Source organism: Gopherus evgoodei, chromosome 2 (genome assembly GCF_007399415.2).
Source record: "Gopherus evgoodei ecotype Sinaloan lineage chromosome 2, rGopEvg1_v1.p, whole genome shotgun sequence".
Taxonomy (NCBI): domain Eukaryota; kingdom Metazoa; phylum Chordata; order Testudines; family Testudinidae; genus Gopherus; species Gopherus evgoodei.
Window position 1 is genome coordinate 86,649,782 of NC_044323.1, and position 22,480 is coordinate 86,672,261.

Sequence of the window (22,480 nt, forward strand, 5' to 3'; positions counted from 1 at the left end):
ATTATTATACACTATAATTAGTGATAGAATAAAACAAAAAAGTGTTCTGTGTACCCAGATGGAAAATATATTCCATATATCAATTGCATTGCATGTTTCATACCATCTGTTATACAACAGAGTGTGTACATGGTCATCAATATATATTTTTAAACAAATTACCTAACTGACCGTGTTTTAATTTAAAATATATGTACCATAAAATGCATTTTAAATAGTCCCACAATTAATTTATATGAATATCCATGTGAGGGCTCTCATATTATGCAGCCACTCAATCATCTGCTCTGAAGTTGCTGCTTAATTGTGTTCATGTAGTTAAGCTGTCATTTTGAAGAATAATGCAGATTTCTTGCTGTCCTGGTTTTGAAGATAACCTTCAGTGTATGGATGTGTGTTCCTCACTTGTTCTGATCATGTCATGTCCCTTTGAATCCTACTGACTTCCTTTTCCTCTGCATGAACTTCAGACTTGTCCTTGTTTTCAATGCGCTTCACAGCTCTTCCTCACTGTCATACTATGGCATTTTTAATCACTTGTCACATGGGTGTCTAAGCATCATGTATGAAAGCCTTGTATTGATCCAACTGATTCGGAGGATGGGTAGAGCTGCAAGCATGGGGACGTAGAGCAGGTTCCTTAGCTGGAACCCACAGAACTGCTGATGGGGTGTGGAGCTCTTGTGCAAAGGCCTTCTACTGTAATTAAACTTTAATATACATGGAGACAGTTGCATTAGAGAGTAGCATCCCAGTACGCAGATGGGATTCCCCTGGATTCATAGATTCCAAGACCAGAAGGGACCACTGTGATCATCTAGTCGGACCCCCTGTATAACCCAGGCCATAGGACTTCCCCAAAACAGTTCCTGGAACAGATCTTCTAGGAAAACCTCTAATCTTGATTTTAAAATGGCCAGTGATGGAGAATACCGTAACCCTTGGTAAATTGTTCCAATGGTTAAATACTCTTACCATTAAAAATTTACGCCTTATTACCAGTCTGAATTGATCTAGTTTCAACTTCTGGATTGTGTTACACCTTTCTCTGCTAGATTGAAGAGCCTGTTATTAAATATTTGTTCCCCATGAAGGTACTTACAGACTGTGTTCAAGTCAGACTTGACTTGTTAGACTCAAAGAGCTCCATCTGTTTAGCTCATCACTATAAGGGCTGTTTTCTAATTCTTTAATCATTCTTGTGACTCTTCTCTGAACCTTCTCCAGTTTATCAACATCCTTCTTGAATTGTGGACATGAGCACTGGACATAGTATTCCAGCAGTGCCAGATATAGAGGTAAAATAACCAACTCAACTCCCACTTGAGATTCTCCTATTTATGCATCCCAGGATGAGTAACAAACTGGAGCTGCGGAATGGACTGAGTGGTCTGTAGGCTACAGATGTAGTGGATTGTTCTGAAACATAGCTATATAGCAGTGGCAATAATGGCTAGGAGGATGTTGCTTTGATAAAGTAGGAAAGCAAAATGGGACAAATCATGACCCATATGCTCTGTATCACAAAGACCTATCCTATAAAATCAGCATCTTCCTAGTTACTATTGCCATTGCTATTTAGCTGTTTCAAGTAGGCCTTGAAATCTGAATAACTGATCCAGGGTGAAAGCTGTTGTTCTCTGTAGGAGGAGAAGCAGAGAGACTAAATAAACCAGTTGAGATGCTTATGCATGCAAAATGTTATAATGCAATAATCAATGTAATGCAATCAATGTAAAAGCACTTTTATATCATAGAAGTTGCTGTCGAATTTATACCAATACAACAGAGGCTTCAGTCTAAATGGCTAATTAGTTCCTGTAAATGTAGTGGCAATGTGGTTTCTAGTAGTTTGCCTCTGGTATCATGCCACTTGAATAAAGCAGAGCATTGAAAATTTTGGAGCAGGTCCAGCGAGAAAGAAGAAGAAAGAAAAAGTTGTCCAAGCCTGCAAGCCTAAAGAGATTTTGCATTTATATATTAAAGTATAATTAATGCTGGCTTTATTGCTATTTCCAAGGCTCCCTTTCCCATTCTTCATCAAAAGAGGAACTGATAGATTTTAAAGTGATACATCTAAGGAGGGGGGAGCCCTTTGTCGTCTTCTGCTTCCTCCTCCACCATTGCATGTTCTAAATCTGATTAACAGATTCATTATTCAGTAACATAAACATGATGATCTGTCGTTGTCTAGCCTCTCCTCTGTGGGATTCGCCATCATCCTGTGAGAAACAAGTTCACCAATGGAAACTAAGTACAGTGATCTGGCTTTGCTTTTCTCCATTTCACTGGCAAATTCCTGCTTTACTTGGCTTTCCATAGCCGTAACTAGGCATTTCTATGCCTGGGACGAGCGAGCATATTTGCGTTCCGTACTATTTTTTTTGTCATATTTCCTCCCCATTTTTAACCCCCCCACCCCATCCCCTTCGGCTTTGCATCCTGGACAGCTGCCCCGCTTGCCCGGCCTGGTTACGGCCCTGTCACAATTATACACCTCATCCATCCTGTCTGTTTTCCTCTGATGCTGATAGCCATGCTTACATGCTCATGGCCCAAGCACTCCAATAAAGGACCAGATCTCTATGCTCAGTGAAAACATCGCCAGCATCCTTTCCTGCACTGACTAAAGGGCAAAATGTCTCCTCTGCCTGCGTGATTGAGGGGATAAAAAAATTGCACTGAACAGAGAGATAGTAACAGAAGCAGCATCCCTCATGGAAGCAAATCACTCTTAGGAGAATGGGATCCACAGATGAGAAGGACATAGGGCTTGGAGGATAGTAATGCTTCAGACACCATACACCCATGGATTCTCTGATAGTGCTCAGTCTGTGTTAACTTCACTTGGTTCTTTGCCTGTGTTGTGGAAGCTTCTCAAAGGGTGGAGGACCCAGGGCCACTAGCAGGCAAGAAATTTACTCAGAAAGATGCAAAAAGCCTCCATGCACATGGTCCTTGACTCATGCTTTGGAATGTTCAGTAGTTTTGGGGGACATGCCCCTTATTGTTCTGCACAGGGGACTCCGTCCCCCTGAGAGAACAACTCTCAGATCATGAAATTTATTTTCCTGCTCTCAGCATGGGAGCAGCCAGCTTAGAGGACAATAAGTCGCTAAATTAAGACACGGACAAGCCACCTAGGTGACTGGGAAGCATTTGTGTATCCAAAATCTCCATAGGTCAGTGCAGACCCTGTAAATTCTCTTATGTAAGTGTAATTGCCGTTAGTGCTGATGGGAGTTACACATGCCTATAGAGAGAATTTATATTTTCCACCCCGCAGCAGAACTATGAAATTTAACAGCATTACAACTGGCTTCATTAAGAATCTTTTGAGGAAGGTGTAAATTCAACTCTAACCAAATTTGTTGATAACATTTAGAATAGAAAACCTACATGCAGACAGAATCAAACTGTAAATTGACCAGGAGAGATTGGGAGAGTGTAGTACGCTGAACAAAATGATTTTCAAATGAATGTAAAGTCCTGCACCTAGAGTGAGAAAGTAAACAGCACACTAACAAACTAGAGAAAACCTCTCTGGAAAGCCTTCTTAGAGGGACCCTAGGGTGCTGATAGATAGCAAATCAAATAGGAACAAAACAAGAAAAAGCCATTGCTGTTCCCAGATCTCTATATGTTATATAGGGGGTCACATGAAATATGTCAAAGTGATAATGCCATTCTACATAGCACTGGTCTGAGTGTCCTTGGAATATTAGGCACAGTGCTGGCACAGTTTAGGATAGACAGAAAGCAAATATGTTGGAGAACAAAAATTACCTAAGGGTTGGATGACAAAACATACAGAGAGACTGAGTTAAGCTAAAATACTGTAGTTTAGAAATAATAATAAATTCTTAAATAATTCAATATGTAAACTCAGGAAGGAAATGGTAGCCTATACATGGCTTCAGAATAACAACATAAATGAGGAAAGGCTGTTTTTTTTCACAATGTTAGGAGGATTGAAGCAATGATTTGAAGCTGAAGAAGGAAACATTTAGGTCCAGTGTACACTAGAAAGGGTTTGCTGGTATAGTTATTTCTGTATAGCTATAAATCTATTGAGCTATAGCGGCACACCCTCCTAGTTCAGGCAAAGTTTTGGCCAGTATAGCTTATACCAATTCTCTGAATGAAATAAACCGTGCCACTAAAAGTTTATAATGGAGACCTACCCTTAGAGTAGAGGAAAAGCTGTTAATATCAAGTACAGTTGGACATTTCAGTAGACTAGCCAGGAGATGGTAATGATTTCTAGTCAATCACAAGTAAAAGAAGATGTTTGTGGGACTGAGGTAGTGAGTAATTCTGCAAAGTGCAGGAGGTTCAGGATAGATGACGTAAGTGGTCTCCTTGGTATCTATGACTCTATGAATTCTACTGTTCGTTAAAGTAATATCACAGTGGGCAAATATCAGGTTTGGATTACTTTGGGGGTGAAACTTTGTACGCTGGAGAGCTGTGCAGAAGACAAATTAAAGTATGTCCGACAAGATCAATCAGTTATTGATTGTCAGCCTAAAATCCACCTTAACCCATGTCTAGATTCTGTGCCAAGCCATTTTTTTATGTCTAGTCTCTTAACAAAAACGTCTATTCTTAGCAAGTCATCCATGCATGATTACTATCAAATTCAACCATTAATCACCCCAAATTAAATGATTTTCCGTCTAATGCTCCATGCCACTAACAACATTTTTCAAAGTGATAGATTGCTGTACTGATAAGCTACTAAATGGAATATATAACGAATGTATTCAGTTTCAGTGAATTTTAAAAAAAAATTCTTGTAGCTACAGAGATGTTAGTTCATGGCTGTACAGTACTTTTAAAGTGTTAGAGCAGTTATTAGAATGGGCTAAGCAAGCTCAACTAAAACTTAAGTTCCAGACCTAAACTGTTTGGGCTACGTTTTTAATTTAATACATATGAACTTTCCATACAATGATTAATGGCAAGAGGTAACTCATATTGTTCTCAGATGGTCATTTATTTTTAAAAGTTTTAAGAGTGTAGCCGCTTTTACCCATGTGAGTTTGCCTCACTAACCTTGTCCTGGTGGGGTAAAAGTAGATCATGCATTTAAAACTGGGATTTTTCAACTCCAGATAGTTAGAGTTTTCATTAGATCTGAGGACAAATGTTCTTACACTGTGCCCATCACTCGAATTGCAGTATTCAAAGATAAAGCACAGTTCAAAGGCCTGCTACAATTCAGCAATACTCCATGTTATTCAGAGCTGGAATAGCTTAAAACATGTTCAAATTAAAGCAATCATGGTTTCATTCTGGCTGGTTGTACCTGACAAAACAAAGCAACAGTATTTACATAGGTTCAAAAGAAAAACATAGGCAAAGATTTGATATCTGGTCCTCTAAATTCTGCCAATTTGCCTGGAGTTCTCCCTTCAGCCACCTCCCCCAGTCCAGGTTCCCTGATTCTAAATTTCCCTTCTCTTTATAATTCCTTCAGTCCTCTCCCCACTTCCCTCTATGGTTCACCCTCATAAACTGTGTCCTTCCCTCACTTTCTTCCTTGCAGTTTTTCCTGTTCTCTTTTTCCTGTAGTTATCACCATTTTGTAAAACAGTGTCCATTGGGAAATTTTTGTGAGAATTTTCTTCCAGAGCTATAGAAACATTAACCAAAATGGCACATCTTGAGGTGATTATGTAGTGGATAAAAAACTTCATTAGACCCCTTTCAAGTGTCAGCATGGCACTGTATATTTCTGTAACTTAGTTCTGTTGCACTTGGTAGTTTTTCTCTGGTGATAAAGAGCCTTGTGTCTTTCTGAGATTTTTAGCCTGTTTTCAAAGGGATTCTGTTGGCTTTTTAAATACCTGTCGTATATGGCCTTATTCTGTTTAACCGTTACTCTCACTGAGCAATACTCCATGAGTAGTCCAGTTATCTCCAGAGGAACTACTCCTGAGCTAAGGTACTGCTCAGCATGAATAAAGGTGGCAGAATCTGACCCACATTTACTAATTCCTGTTGTGTTAAAAATAAAAAGCATTTGTGTCTCTTTTTTGAAACAGGCCAAATACTAAATGTGGAAACAAATATAATTCCATTGGTTTGTAAAGAAGCACAGACATACATTTCAAATAGTCTAAGAACAACAGCAACAAAAGTTCTCTTGAAGATCTTGTAGCGGTGCCCCTGTATACTTTATATTTTATCTTACTAACCATCACAGAATTGTTCCAAATGTGGAGTGCTATTGAACTCACTAAGGGCCAGCGCAAAACTGTTTAGCTCAGATGTCTGTGTTATGGTGATGAAGAGTGTGCAAGAAAAGTCACTGTGTTCAGTTGCTCTCAAACTTGCATTTTCAAATGTGTGGTGAGGCAGTTTAGTATACTCTGTTCTGTAAGATAAAATAGCTAGCAATACTAGCTGACTCAATACCTACTAAAAGCTTTTGCAAGAGGAGGGATGCTAATCATTTTTAATTCATAATATATTCTTGCCAAATGTGCTAGAGGCTTTAAAGGGAGAGATTCATGCAGTTAAGCACTTATCCATTAAAGAGGGATAAGCTGACAATGGAGACTCTCTTCCATACATACAAATATCTCACTTTCATACAACACGCACATTTTGACTCCAGGCCATTTCTGCTCTCAGTTGTCCATTTAATATCTTCCCCAGAATTTATTTAATTGTTTTCCATATGGTCTATACTACATTCATATTAGCATTATAATTATGTGCAATATGATACTTCTGTGATTATTTGGGGGGGGGTCTCTTATTTTTAAAAACTGTGTAAGCAATCTTACATATAAACAACTGCCATTTCTCTCTGCTTCTCTCTGTGACATTAAATTTGTTGAGAACAAAGTAATTCAGTATTTGAAGAACATTTTTATTCACATTCCTGCTTCATTTAGGGTTTTTCAACTTACACACTAACATTGTTTAATCCTTAAGACATCAATAATCACATTGCAAGAGAAAATTGGAACTAAGTGAAGTGCTTGAAAATGTACTATGCAAATCTTTTCTTTTGATTACAGTAAAATTAAACTACTTCACCTGACTTTTTTCTGTATGTCTTCAGCTTCTATCACAAGTACTAAGTCAGTGTTCTTGCTTTTCACAGATGCCAGTGTATTACTACCCATCTGGTCAATACCCTACCTCAGCAACTCAGCAGTATAGACCCATTGCCTCAGTTCAGTACAATGCACAGCGGAGTCAACAAATATCCCAGACTGCACAGCAAGCAGGTATTTGCATCTGTTACTCATTTCTTCAGCGGTTCATGTTGCATTTACTGATGAACCTATTGATTGTACTTTAATTTTGGGCTTGAAAAGCTAGCGTTGGAAATTAGCCATTTAAGTAAGTTGAAACAGTCAAAAAACAATTTTTCTTGGAAAGCCATACCATGCAAGACAGGAAAGCATGCTTCAGTGCTCTCATCTAGCATACATCACACAGCGTGATTCTTCCTGCATTAATACGTTACATCTTGGATCAGAAGTAAGGCAAGTGGCAAATTACTGTGATCATTCATGCTTCATTTGAAAGCCAAGAGTTACATTTTATGGCCTGCATCATATGTGGTCCCTAAACATTTTTTAAAACAAGAAACCAGTAATGGAAACATTTTGGGGGGCATTCTGCTCTGCAAAGCTGAAACTGTATCTGTGATATGGAGCCAGCCAGATAAAAGGCAGTCTTTATCTTGGTAATATTCCATTATTTTCCTCCTTTCGAGGTTAATGTTCATGAAAACAGCAGGCAATGAGGTGCTCTAGAGTCTGTGTGGCACCCACTTGGATGTTAGCTCCCTGCAGCGATGGGCAGTTGGAAGGGGGGCCGTTACACTGTAAGAGAGTGAGTAGCAGGTCTCACAGTGAACCGGTCTCTTTTCCTACTGTGTCATGCCACTCCTAATTAAACCCTGTTAAGGATGAGGGAGACAGAGTGAGACTGATTTTGGTTGATTTATTTGTGCTGGTGCGAGGTTCTTTGTGTTCCTAATGAATAAACAGAGCTTCTGTAAAAATCATTGATTGTCTGTTTCTCCATTGCAAACCTCCCCCATGCTGTGTCTCAGACAAGTATTAACTTTGGTAGGAGGGATTGTTTTGTCACAGGGTACACAATCATAATTGTGTCATGTAGGATAAAGCACGCTGTCTGTCTGTCTATTACTGTCTAGCTCCAGAAATGCAAATGGTTTGATAAAAATGCCTGTGAATTTTGTAGTGGTGTTTTTTTATGGAAAATCAGCTTCTCTGCCAAGGCTTTGATCCACAAGTCCGTTAAGATAACAGTCAATAGCATAGACATGAGAGATGGAAAAGATTTCTGGGGTCATCCAGCTTACTCCCAATCTCTTTAAGGTGATTGCTGACAGGCTTGTCACACTTTATTAGGTGTTCAGAGAAAAAAAGCCATAGCAATACACACTTATGATTGATTTGAATGATCAATGGCTCTTCTTTTAAAGCTGTCCTATGTTCTAATAAAATAGGTGTTGGTTTTGGTCAGTGTGGCTGGTGGGGCGCTTACTGTCAGATTTCATAGCTTTAGGAGAATACAATTCTCAGAGAGATGTAATATTTCATAAAGGCCATCTATCTCTTCTAATTTATCTTGTCTTACAGTATGGTACCATATTTATTATCCATATACAGTAGATCTTTGAACCTAAGTGTAGATTGAATTGTATGGTACTATTTTGATTGACTGTGTTGTTAAAAAATCATATTTACTCTATCAGTTAAATGGTAGATCAGTAATGTGAAAGTTATGGTAATTAAAGTACACATGGAACACATTCTGAAAATGCTTCAGCAAATTTTTCACAGAAAATTCATCTGATCTTCAGAGACACTATCTGAATACCAGGTTTAATTATATACCATAGTGTAGTAACCATTGTGTTTGGGTACAGACTACATAGGGACGTCAGTTGTATTTTTGTTTACGTGTTTTTCATATTGTTTTTCACCTGTGTGTGTGCCAAGGAGTTAGGTTACTACGAGAAAAATCTCTTGAGTTGGGAAAATTGTCAGTATCTCTAAAATTCCTCCTTTCAATTATTGACAGCTCCATCGGAAAAATAATTATTACATCATGTCAACATTCTGTGGTGAAAGTTTAGTATTTCTTTGATGGTTGTTTTAATTCTTTACCCATTGCCCAGGTCCTGAGACTTGCTTTAGAATCGACTCTTTTAAATGGGTCCTAGCTATGGGCCAGATTGAACCCTGTCATAGAGATATTTACATGATGGGAATAGGGGTACCAGGATACTCCACAAAGAAAATCTTGCCGTTTCCTACAGACTTTCTCTTTAAGTGATAGAGATTAGGGGACAAGGCATGGAGAGCCAACTTCCCAATCTTGCTGGCCTTTCAGATTCACAGGGAGGGGAACCCAAAGTCCCATGCACAAGGTCAGCCCCTCCATGCTGCTTTTGAGACATCATCACGCCTGTTGGAGTCGTGCTCTATTGTGAACGAATCCTGGGCCATCACTACAGCCGCTGTGTGAAGAAGAGTTAAGTGAAGGACAGATACCCAAAAGGTTTTCCTCTGCCTTTATGGGAGAGAGTTCCACAGAGAGTACCTTCTACAGCCCCTTATGGAGCCAGAACTTAAGGAGATTGAGCTCACAAAGGGACTTCAGTGGGGTGAGGTAGAGAGGAGGATGCTGTGAAGTCAGTGTTCTCTTACCCCTACCTTCCAGAACTCCAGGGTGATCCACCTCACCTGCTTCCTCTCTGCTTGAAGAGGCAGGGAGGATACTTAGGTCATATGGTTTTTGTCCTTGATTTTTGTAACTGAAATGACTCATGCCCTCAAATTTTTACTCATATTTATAAAGGTAAATCTAATTATCTGAAGAGATGCATTTTCTTCCATTACCTGAAGCAATATTGATATCCATCTTGCTATTGACTTATGCTTTGAAGTGTCTGAAAATGCCTCTGAGAGGTAAGTATGGAGTGACAGAAGCTTTTCTTGGGCATTAACTATATATTTAGATTATATTTTCTTTATATTTGTAGCCAATGAATAAATGGGTAAGGATTGATTATTCTACTTTTTCGTGTTCCTTCACTTCATATAGCGTTTGGAAAGTCACTAATCTTCTAGAGGTTGACTGATGGATATAAATTATGTTTCATGAAATATAATAAAGCACACTGCTTATGTTACAAATTTACTGCAGGCTATTCACTAGACATTCAAACTCTGGGGGAAAAAAACTCCTTTGGATATCCATTCAACTACTACAGGAACATAAGACCACTTAACACCTAATACCTTTCTGAGCTATGGTACTTTGGGTTGGTAGCTATGCTACTGATGTGTTCCAATCAAAAGGCAAATGTTTCAAGCTTTATGCAGTGTTGCAGGAAATTTCCTTCGTATGTACAATTAGAGGCCAAGATTGAGGTTAACATATGAGCAAAATGTGAGGCAGCCATGGCTAAGCCTGGAAGTTTAAAAGAGTCATACAGATAGTAACGATGGCCGCAGAGAGTGCAGAAGATTGTGTGAGAGAGAACAAAGGAGGCAGACATGAATGAGGAGGATGAAAAGATTATTCCTGAAGATTTAGCACTATTTGCTGCCGGTGAGAGAAAACTGCTGCAATATAGAGAGGCATCTGGGAGTCAGAGTTGTGTGCCTACCAGTAGAATAACAAATGTGACCAGGGACATGTTGGGAACCTCAAGAGCTCAAAGAATATTGTATTAAAATAAGAAAGTTTGCCTGCCCAGGAGGGTTTTGGAAGCTTTCATAGCTCCGGCAAGGTGTTGAGGTCTATCGTTTTCCCACTTTGGGCTCCACAGGGTAAGGTTTGATCTAATGCCAGCAATTTGGTTTTGTTTTTCCTAGAAAAGGTCTCTGAGTGGAGCAATAATGATGACTTTTACAGCAAACGGCTAAAGTAAAATGTCAGTACAGCATCTTTAATGGCTAAGGGACTCTGTATTCTCTCATGGTTGTGTGAAAAGAGAGCAATATAAAGTTAAAATGGCTCCAGGGCAGAAAAAAAGATGAGCTCACCTGAAATTAGATTAGGATCTAACAGCAATAAATCATTTGGCGAGAGGGATGAGGACTCTTGATGGATAGATAGATAGATAGACATATTTTAGAGTGCTGCCTAGTATTAGAAGATAAGTGACCCATTTCTTGCAAGAGGCAGCTTCACAGAAGGTTTCCCATAGAAACCTTTTGTCGTTTACAGTATATTAATTTAAATTCAGCATGAAACCGCAAAGAGACAGCCTTACCAGTGTTGCTTATTGCAGAGTGGTGGTGTAGCCTTTGAAATGCTTAGCTTTACTTCATGTAAATAAATAATTTGTTGTTCTTCTTCACTGCATTTCCTCTGCACCAGCCCTTGGGCCCGATCCTGCAAAATGCAAAGATCTTAGAAGTCAATTAAAGTGTTGCCATTAACTTAATGAGAGCACAGTCAAGCCATTGGCTAGTACACAGTACATGCACAGTACATTTTTAAATGTATCATTAGAATATTTTCAAATGACTTTTCTCAAAAGATAATAATTCTATGTGATGTGTTCATCTTTGAGCTTTATAATAAAGAACATTGCCTTCATTTTCTTTGAAAATCACGATATAAAATCTGCACAGGTCTGGGCTCAAGTGAACATTGATAGTAATGATGTAATGTAAGGGTCTGTGTCGTGACAAGGCATTTCTGTAATTTTTAGAACTTCCCAAATATGTCTCCATATTCCTTGAACTGTGGAGTTTAGTTTGTCTCTGGTCAATGAACATTTTCCACTCTTTGCTGTTGTCTCATCTCGCTAATATTTCTATATAAAGAATACTGGCCATTTGAAGCAAACAGATGTACCAGTATCTCTTTTTGTACCATGGAACACCTGGTTTCTTGACTGAGTGAAATGATATTTCTGTATTCTCATACAGCAGTACTATAGAATTGTATCTTGGCCACGATCAGCAGGTATTTTATTCTTTAACATCAGTCTCTCAGTAGTAGTAGTTTGAAAGCATTTGAGCATCCTTCTTCTCCTTGGATGATAAAATGGAAATGTATTCAGAAATGAACATTTGTATTTTACCACAGTTGATGAAATCAGCAAGGGAATGATTTATATCAGTGTGTCGGTGTATTTATTTTCAAAATAATAATGCTTAGCACTGAGAGTATATTTCATTTTTAAAGTGCTTTACAAATATGAGCTGATGAAGCTTCACAAACACGACTTTGGAGTAGGTAAGTATTATTATGTGCATTCACAGATGAAGAAGAATCTGAAGTGGACAAGCCATTTCCTTCCTCTGTCTCACTGTACACTACATATGTAATATATCAGACCTGTTCCAGACAATGTGTGATGGAGCTTTGCTGGATCACTTTATATACATCACTTTGTCTGGGCTTCAGTTTAACCATGGCAGTTAGTCTGGCTGATCACATGCCCTCCTCACTGGCAAGTTGTGATATAAACAGTGATCAGTGCTTAATTTGCGCCAGGGCTTGCCAGGACTGAGTCCAAGCACCTCTTTGCTGGGCAGTTCATAGCCCCAGCACCTCTGGGCTTGCTGCATCAGTTATGAATGTAAAAAACTTGCTTGAGCCCTGGTGCCTAATTACTTGAGCCCTAGTACCTCTTTCATTACAAATTAAGCACTGACAGTAACTAAATCCTACAGTACCTTCTTGAGTTCAGTAATGAAGACTATCGAGCAAATCAAAACCTAAACACTATTGTGTTTGGTTGGAATACTTTGCTGCCAAAGCTTTTCAGAAACATAACAAGCCCACAGAGATTAACACGGGGTTGGATGTAATTGGATTTTTGTTCTGTAATTCTGTTTGAATATACAGATTTTAGGATTTCATAGACATTTGAGACCCAGTAAACGTTGCCATTATAACTCCTTTCAATTTGCATAAAGTGGACAATTCCTATTCAAATTTGCCTGCGTTGCTCCAACATGTTATCCTTTTCTTTTTTTAATCATCACTGCTTTTTCCTGAAAAGCAGAATAATTATCTGAATACAGTAGCACCTCTGTCAAAAGAATGTAATTATGGGCGGCAGATACATATTTGAAAACTACATGGATGCAGTGGTTCCTTTTATGATAGGTATGCATGGATATTCTGTCAACAGCAAATGTTTGTCTCAAAGGAGGGGTAATATTTCTGTTGTAATACCATATTGTTACCATTTACATTCTCCGGTAAGAAAGAAAGGGTTTTGCCTCTTTTAATGTTGCTCTGAAACAGGTTTTAAGCTGGGCAAGATGTACCTTAATGGAGCAATAAATGTGTTTAACTAGAATAATTGAGTCAAACTGGCAATGAAATAATGCTTAAGCTAAGCTAAAATTCAGTCAGGTGTCAGCATAATTGAAGAGTTTTTATTTTCAGATTTCCTCTACTCTTCGTTGTCTACTTAAAGCATCTTCCACTATGAACTTTTCTTTTTCTTTTTTTGTAAAGTGTCAGGCTTAAAAAATAAAATGATTTGATTTGCCATCAGGGTCATTACAGGAGCTTCCAAAGAAGGATTGCAGCTTTGTACCTTCATTAGCAGCCTGACAAGCAAGATCTCATGGTCTATGACAGATTTGTTTACATTATTCCATCTGTATTTTACAGGATATTCTTTGTACTTATACAAACAGTAAATAACTTTTATTTATTTTTAAATAGCTTATCCAGATAAAGTAATTCCTTAGTGGTAATTGTTCACTACAGTAATGAAACAGAATTGTATTTCTGGTGTCCATTTATGTTCGATAATCAAAACAGTAAGGGCTAAATTTATCAAACCCTGTTTCCCACTGAGAGAGCCTCACGAGGTACGTTTCCTGTTTTCATGAAGGCTTGAAAGAAGGAAGATGGACATCAGAATTACAGTCTTACAGCACCGTATTTTAGTATCATGTACTGCTGCATTACACTAGCACTGGTATAGCACTCTGCCACTTCAGAGCACTTCATAAACATTTACTGACTAATGCCCACAATGCTCTGGTGAAGAACAGTAGATAAGTGTTGTTCCTGTAATACTAGTGGAGACAGAGAGAGTACAGTAATGTACTCTCAAGACCTCTTATCAAGTCAATGGGAAAGCCAGGACTAGAATTTAGATGTTCTTAGCCCCTCATGAAATCATGTCATCCTTCTAAGTTTAAGAACACAGTCATACCAAACAAGCGCTCAGCACATTCAATGTTAAATAATATGGGGATTTAGTCATGTGACTTTGGTTAAGATCAGCAGTAGTCCTGCTGCTACACTCGCTGCTGCACATTTCACTTGGAAAATTCAGGGGTAAGAGCAACATTTTCATTGAAAGACGATTGCTTCTCATTCAACAGACTAGCTTAATTATTCATTTTGTACACAAAGAGGAAGCTAGGAATGAGGGAAGAATATACCTACACTCTGAACGCTGAAAGAACCATAAGCAGGTCAAGTGCAGTTTGTGTGGGGTTTTCAAGTCCTACCAGCGGTAGTTAAAATGGCAGTCATTTTGAAAGTTTCTGATGAAATGTCAGGAATTTCACAGTAATATATTGATTCTCTAATCAATATGCATGTGCTAATCCGATATCAGTTACTGTGCATGAACAAATCTAGGGAGGAACAGCCAGCTAAGAAAAACATGCAATGTAGATAGGCTCTTTAGTGTTGTCCACTCCATGAGTGCTGGAGATGGAGAGACACTTGATGGCTTTCAACAGCTGGCATGAAGAGTCTTGTTTGTATTTTTTGCATCTGAATCCTATCTGCTCTCTGCCGTGAGGAACACTACATAATCGCTATTGCAGATTTATCACTCAGTCAATGAACAATGCTCCCATTGCTGCCAATGGAATTTTTAAGCACTGAGCAATTGAAAGGTTTATATATGAAGCTCTTTGAGGCAAGGACTGTTTGCATATTTATTTCTACACTAGCCTTTTCCCCCTAAAACTTCCCACCATTGCTATGACCGGTGTAACTCCAATGGTTGTAGCAATGGTGGGAGTGCCAGTACAGAGTGGCTGTTGGCATCTCACTCACCACATCCTCTAACCCTGCTCACAGCGGGTCTAGACAATTCTTTTGTTGAAATGCAAACAGCTGGTGCCTTGCCTACATTAGCACTTCCAGTATGGGAAATTTTAGGTGGGGAACAGCCTGTTTAGTCAAGGTTTTTGTGTCTGGTACAGTATTAAACACATTATTCACATTTAACAAATTTGTGTTTGTTTTAAGTGTACAGTAGAGGTCAGCAATGCAGATAGGAGAGGAGACTTTTGCCTTGCGTTTGCGAATTTTGCTTAAACTCCTAAAACATTCATCAATACAAATTGTGAAATAGAAGAATTGTTTTGATTTGGGTACTGAGTGGAAGAGTGTGCACACAGTAGGTGACTAGAACAAAGTGTGTTCAGTATTTTAGCACAGACACATGAGAGAGATCTCCTGTGTAACTGAAGCAATATCTCAGGGGCCAATCCCACAATCCTGATGCAAGTAAAATTGTGTTCAAGTGGAGTCAGTGGGAGTTTTGCCTACACATAATGCAAGAATAACAGTGCTTACTTTTACAGATTCCAGGATATTTTCATTTTGATTTGCCATCCAAGGTAAAACAGTAACAATGTTTAAAAAATGAATTTGATTTCTGTTTCATATCCCAAATCCAATTGAAATATTTCCTAATAACTATGCCTTCCTCTAAAAAAGAGAGATGGGAATCTTCATATCGCTAACCTGCCATTTCTTAGAATTATGCAGTTATATTGTTTAGTATTGTCTTAATTTCCCTTTGTTTTCAAATGACATGACACATTCTGAGAATGGGTATCTGAATGAAGAAGCTTTTCTGATTTTTCCCAAACAAAGGAGATGGTTTCCGTAGCAACAGAAGGAAAACTTCTCCAAATAGTTCCTCACCTCTTCTTCAGGGTCTGTTCCATTCTGCAGTTTGCTCATCACTTGCTAAAGCAGATACCATTCTTGCAGAAAGAGCTAGATGAAATTCAAAGTGGTTAGTAGCAACAACTGTTGTTGGCCACAAAAGTAAATGTTGAATTTGCTGTTTGAGTGCTTATCTTTAACAATAGCTTGATTGTTTCTGTTATTACTACAGAGTTCCTGTGAATTCATATTTATGGTTTAGAAGAAGTACTGTCTGATTTTAAGAGAGAATATAAGTGGCCTTTTTTCCTGTACTAGTGTGATCCTGCTGTATGAATTTAGTAGGAGCCGCAGTGGATTTTCAGTGGCATTTATAATTATGGAAAATGGATTTTCAGGTTGTGGACTCTGATCCCCTAAACCAATGGTTCTCAGCCCGTGGGTCACTTTTGGCCCAATCAGCACACAGCTGTGGCCCATATGACCCCCTCTGGGCCATACAGGTAATATATCTATTGTCTGGATGTGGCCCACGTAACACACAGAGAGCTGCAGTTGCAGTCCACAATGGCAAATAGGTTCAGAACCACTGTCCTACACTAACCAAGGCTAATGGATCTTTAGCATGGTACTGCACTAACCAAATGACTTGTCCCCAGCTGATCTATATGGGAGTAGATTTAGAGTGGAAACCTTTCAGGGCAGAGGTTTTCTTTTCTATGTCTCATTTCTATTTTTGTGCAATGCCTAGTACAATGGGATCCTAATTCTCACTGGGACCTCATTGGGTGCTACCAGAACATAACCGTTTAATAATAACAACAACAAGGGAAAGAAGAAGCCAGTCAATTATTATTATTTTATATTACAGTAGGACTAGAAGCCCCAGCCACGATCAAGTCCCTGTTGTGGTAGGCTTAGTAAGTGTGTATATATAGGGTGAGATTTTGTGATATACCTTTAAAAGGCACAGCACAAAACTTGTAACCCAGTAGAAGAGTCTAAGGTTGCTCTTAAGACCCCTTTGTGCCCTCCCAAAATTGGATTGTTCTGGGGGTTGGAGAGGCCCTGGATCAACTTAGCCCACTCTTTGGGGTGTTGCCTGAGTTACCACAGTCTTCTGGGATTGCTCAGTAGGTCACAGTACAGCCATCCCACCCCCAACATGCCCCTCCAATCCCTAGTCCCATTCACTACATATTCCTTTCTCCAGGGCTTGCGATGGGCTCCTCTGAAAGAGACCTGCAATCGTCTTCCACAATGCCTGTACTAGGGGAGTCCTCCCTCAGCTAGAACTGGGGCTTCTAGAGACCTTTTACACCAATGTGACCCTTTTATCCACATAAAAGAATGAGCGTAAGGCTCTCTCCCATAATAAGAGCCAGACTGTGCCTGAACAACCTCTGGTCTAAATATAACTTCTCAGGTAAAGTCTTGGAGCCCTGTCTGCTAACCTTGGGAGCAAGTTCCTCATGCTGCAGCTTGTTCTTCAGAGGTGGAAACTTGCACCACTGTAGACTGAGTGAGTTTAGTGGGGTTCCATGCAGGCAGAGAAGTCTGTCCATGTGGAACAAGTTGTAAGATCAGGGTCTGTTTCTGGAGACTTCAGTTTGATTTGCTGCTTTTAATCTGGAGGGGAGGAGGGTGGCCTGGAGGAAACCAACTCCCAGCTGCTCTTATTTCTTACCGGTATCTAGATGATACCAAGGTAATGAAAATCAAAGGATTAGTAGACCATTTGCAAATTCTCATGTATTTAACATTTCATAGCATAAATACTGTAGCTGGCATGGAGCCCTTTAAATCTGACTTTTTAAAGTTATTGGAGAAAATACTGAAACACATAAAAGTGTTAGTTATTTATAGCTTATGTGAATAAATAGACTATGAAATATTCAATTATTTAAGGCAGAAGGAGAATGTTTTTCCCTGTGGATATTATTTCCCTCAGTCCATCCTTCATCTTCCCTTAGGTTTCTTTTATCTGCATTTAATGTCCATTCTGCCCCTTTCCCATGTCTACATTTGGCCATTCAGAGCCCACCGCTGCAAGATAATGGGCACCCTCGTCTCCCATCAGCTTCAGCTGGAGTTGAGGATGCTTAGAACCCTGCAGGATTATTCATATCTGGGATCTGACTATACAGGCCCTCCTAAAAATCACCATTGGAAAGGTTACCGTGTTTGTGATAGTTTGAACTGCATGCTGCTTGTCATTTGTTAGACTGGTTTTCTATTACAACCATTAATGTGAGTTGCAGCCATAATGAAGAATGTACTTTTAATTGGGGTAATGGACTAGTGGTTGCTGGAATTTTGCTGCAATTTTTAGTGCAACTTAAAGCCTCAGTCGTACGAAGTGCTGAGAAGGTTGAGCCCAACCAATACAGATATATGGACAATCCTTTTTAAAAGTTAAGAGTCATATAAATCTGAAACAAGAAGGGCCTATTAGATAAACAAATCCATCTTGTGCTTCCGGTGTAGGAATATGTGCTGTGTCCAGTCTAGTTTTAAATTCCTCAAATTGCCTAAAAATAAAGTGTTTGTCAGAAATATCTGAGCCTGAGGCCTCACTTAAAGAAAGCTGACATTCCTGAACAAGCTAATATTTAGGCTTAGTAGATATCTTGGTTCTTTTTGTCAGCCTATGTTACCATAGCCATTGATTATACGGTTCGTCGCTGTCCCCCTGGGCTCTTGTTAGTGGCACACTGATAAAATAGAACTGCATCTACTGAATAGTGTTGAACTTTTGGTTTGCTTGCTGCTAAATGCTATTTTTTGTCAGGTAGGACAGTAGGCATTTGGGAGCTTGGAAACATTTGTTGAATTTCCTGTGCAAGAACCTGCAGAAAAAGAAATTGCAAAAAGTTGCCAGATGCCATCTCATAACATGAGCAGAAGTGGAGAGAGACGTTAACCATTGTGAGAATCCATGTGCCTCTCCAAAATGGCTGCTGCTTTAACAGTTCCATCGAGGATCAAGTACAACGTCATCCCTCATTTAAAAAAAACAAACCCTGTAAACAATTAATCTTTAGCCTTATCCGCAAGGTATTGTGAAAAATGTGGGTCTAACAATATGTTGGTGACTCTATTCCCTCACTTAACCTTCTGCTGGGCAATAAATAATTATGAATATTGCACACTAAAGTGATTTGGTGCTGCTGAATCATAGGATATAATATGGGACTATGAAGTTGGCCTGATGTACTTTGTTCCCGAAAAGTATGAACTTGTATATGAGTTGGGTGTGGAGAGTGAGATTGCGTTTTAGAAGGTTCCTTTTATATATCACAAAATAGTGAGCTTTGCAGTTGTACTGCAGTGACTGCATAGGCAAATGCTGTTGTGCTTTCTCAACTATCATTCATGTACAGCTCCTGAGGGAAAAAACCTGTTTTATTGATAGGGGAAATGCTGGCCAGGACACTTGGGAACTATCTGAAAGGAGTGGGAGATAGCTCATCTCATCCAGAGGTACCCCACCACCATCAGCACAGCACTGCTCTCCTAGTGCTGCACTGCTGTGTCATCTGTGGGAGTGTCCATGTGGCCCTCTGGTGAGGAAGCTACCTAGTAAGATGCAGATTCACAGATGCTGTGTGACCCTTTTGCATCTCAGCCTAATTTAACCTAGCTGGCTAAAGTAGGCAGGTAATTTAATTATCTCTCAGGAACACTCCCAGCCTACAGAACCTATGTGCCACCTGTGCAGGAACCCCTTGCATATGGGATGTTCTAGGGTAAGGCTAGACAGGTGGGGCGAAAGTGCACATGAGATGATGGAGGAGGCGAGAGTGAGGAGTTCTTATATCCCATCAGTTTTGCATCACTGAAATGGCTCATTGAAGCCATGGTGCTAAGGGCCAGAATGTCTCCTGGCCATCCCTGAATAGTGGAGGGGCAGGCCACCTCCTATCAGTCTCTGCCCTTCATCATTGATGCAAAAGAAGCTCTTTCAAAAAGCTTATCATCTCTAGTTCTGAATCATGCAACTCCTGATCAGGCAAAACCTATCTTCAGTCCTTACTGAGGAAATACTCTCATTGCAGAGAGTTTTGCCTGAGTAGAGACTGCTATGTTTGTCATTAATAAAAAGAAATATAACCCCTTTAGCATTATTCTTATATTAATTTGTTTTGAATTAGGTAGTAATTGTACAGGAATTTGGAGATACAAAGTACTAAGTATTGTAATTCTCAGTAAACATTCATTCCCACTGACACACTCCCAGTAACTCTGAACTAACAGTCAGTAAGTCACCAGTGGAGCAACAGTTGAGAACACTGTTGAGAGTGGCTTATATTTTGTCCATTACATTGCTGCTCTGTGAGCCTCACTTCTGGGTACCAAATATGATTTTTGAACTGATGTTATGAACTGCCTCTTAGCTAAAACATGTTCTGTATGGAAATAAGTATCATCTTCACTGGTTTAAAAACAAATAGAATTTTTCATTTCTGTAGCACTTTCCATCTAAAGTTCTGAAACCATTAGAGGTAATGTAGGATACAGATTATTATCCCTCTTTCACAGATGGGGAATCTGAGGCATTGAGAAATTAAATGGGTTGCCCAAGGTCACAAAGATGATCTCTATTAGAGTTCGGAGAAGAATCTAGCCTCTCTCAGTCCCAGTCCTATACATTAACCACAACATCATGCTTCTTTAATAGAAGTATGATATGTGTGTGTCTGCCTCTCTGTCTCTAGAAAAAATTATTGGGAAAGAATATCTGTAAAATGCTATAAACTGCACAACTGACTATTTGTGGAGTGTTCCATGTCAAGGTCACATTAAGAAATAAGTTCTTCAGTAAAATACAATAAATGTTTTGTTTTTGTTTGAACCACTCACTGTACCTTATAGAAATATAGCCTTAATACACTATGAACTCAATTTATTCATGAAGCACTGTAAAATCCAAATAGCACTGTAATCTACGTTGACTTCCATGGGGATCTGTATGAATGCAGTGGTCTACTAAAGTGGATTTGATTGCAGGGTCACGGATAAAATTTGTAGAAATGTCCCCATGCAATGTAAATGTCTCACACTCACACAAAGTCTTCTCTGCTAATATAGAAATAGCCACTGCAGTAATAGATGGCTACAAAAGGTGATTCAAGTTGCTTTACAGTAGTAAATAAAAGGAAGCACAATGTGTGTGTGCTGCTTTTTTCTTTTAGTCTTGATGTTTCTAACAGCTTCTTTAAAAAAAGAAAATATAGTCAAAAGAGAAGCACTCAGTTATTTATGGAACTTAATATATTTACTTATCAAATGAATCTCAAGAGCTTCTTTGTTCATCCATTCATTCCTGGTTCAGATTTGCAATCAGGTTAGTAGTCTATACTGGGATTAAGCCTTTTTATTCCTCATGTTGTCTGACCAGTCTAAACTCTTGAGGAAAGCAATGTTTATCTGATTATCCATGCCTGCTCCTTCTACTCAGTCCCAATTAATACATAAAGCCAGGGTACTTTGGTGTTTAAAATACAACAGGCAGTTCATTTATGCCTTAGTATGGACCACTGTGTAAATATAGACTAGGATGATTTATTGGGGAAGCGTGTGTGTGTGTTTAATGGTTTGCCTCAGACAGTTGCTTGTAATTAACTAGTTAAGTGGCATATGCTGCTGTTTCCAGGCAGGTTGTAGTTAATCAGCCAGAACTCTCTACATATTCAGGGAGCAGGCTCGCCATCCATCTGATGGAGACTAAGTAAATCGCAGCAGTACAAGCACTCAGTCTCAAGTATGCAAACTGGTTGCATTTCTCTGCAGCCTTCCCAGCAGGCTGTGCTGAGTTGCTGTGGCCCTGAATCAAGAAGAAGCTCTGCTTTTTGTGTTTCCCATTGGATTTTAAAGTCTTAATAGTTTGGGAGCATCTACTGGGCATGTTTAAAAAGAGAGAGAGAGATAATGGCACAGAAAAGGGCTGGCAGAGCCAAACAAATCTCTGCTAATGCTTTAAAATAATGGTCTTACTCATTATATTCTAACTCTTGTCTATTCAGGTTCATTGTGGTATCTGAGCACTTTGGTATTCATTGTAATAACCCTAATGGCACTGAACTCTCTTAGCATTAATGTGGATGTCATAAAAACTTCTATCAGATATCCACTTTACAGCAGCATTAACTTGTCTATTACTCTGTTCCCAAAATTATATCATTAAGTGCTGAGGTAAAGCAAGTGATAATTCAGTTGTTTTATAGCATATAACATAGTAACTCAAAACCATTGCACGTTTGCCATTTGTGCAACTTCATTTTCAATGAAAATAAAGAGATCTTTCTTTAACTTGACCTTGCTCTTTCCTATAGCAGTGACAGGTTTGCAGCAGTGAGAGCTTGCCTTTCCACTATATAGCTTGGTGTAACTGAATCATTCATCTCTAGGTGCTCCCTTGTGGCTAGGCGTGGTGCAGCAGCTCTCTCACTGGGCTAGTGTGTTGCAATGGTTCCTCTTCCAAGAGGAACCACTGGGTTACCATCTGAAGTCTACCCCTTCCTGGTTCACAGGTGTCCAAACTGAAAGTCCTCAAAATGTCTTTAACACA

The 22,480-nt window shown here is 39.2% G+C and overlaps 1 protein-coding gene across 12 annotated transcripts in view; it reads left to right on the forward strand.

Moving 5' to 3' along the window:
* The window catches only part of ARPP21 (cAMP regulated phosphoprotein 21), a 260,922-nt gene that overhangs the window by 195,288 nt on the left and 43,154 nt on the right, over positions 1-22,480 (forward strand). For all 12 annotated transcript variants that reach the window (XR_003998880.1, XM_030551266.1, XM_030551263.1 and 9 more), the window contains one exon: positions 7,121-7,247. Coding sequence is in view for 11 of the 12 variants with exons in the window: in XM_030551266.1 (XP_030407126.1) it covers positions 7,121-7,247 (127 nt within the window). In the remaining variant the exon portion in view is untranslated. The remainder of the gene's footprint in view (positions 1-7,120; positions 7,248-22,480) is intronic.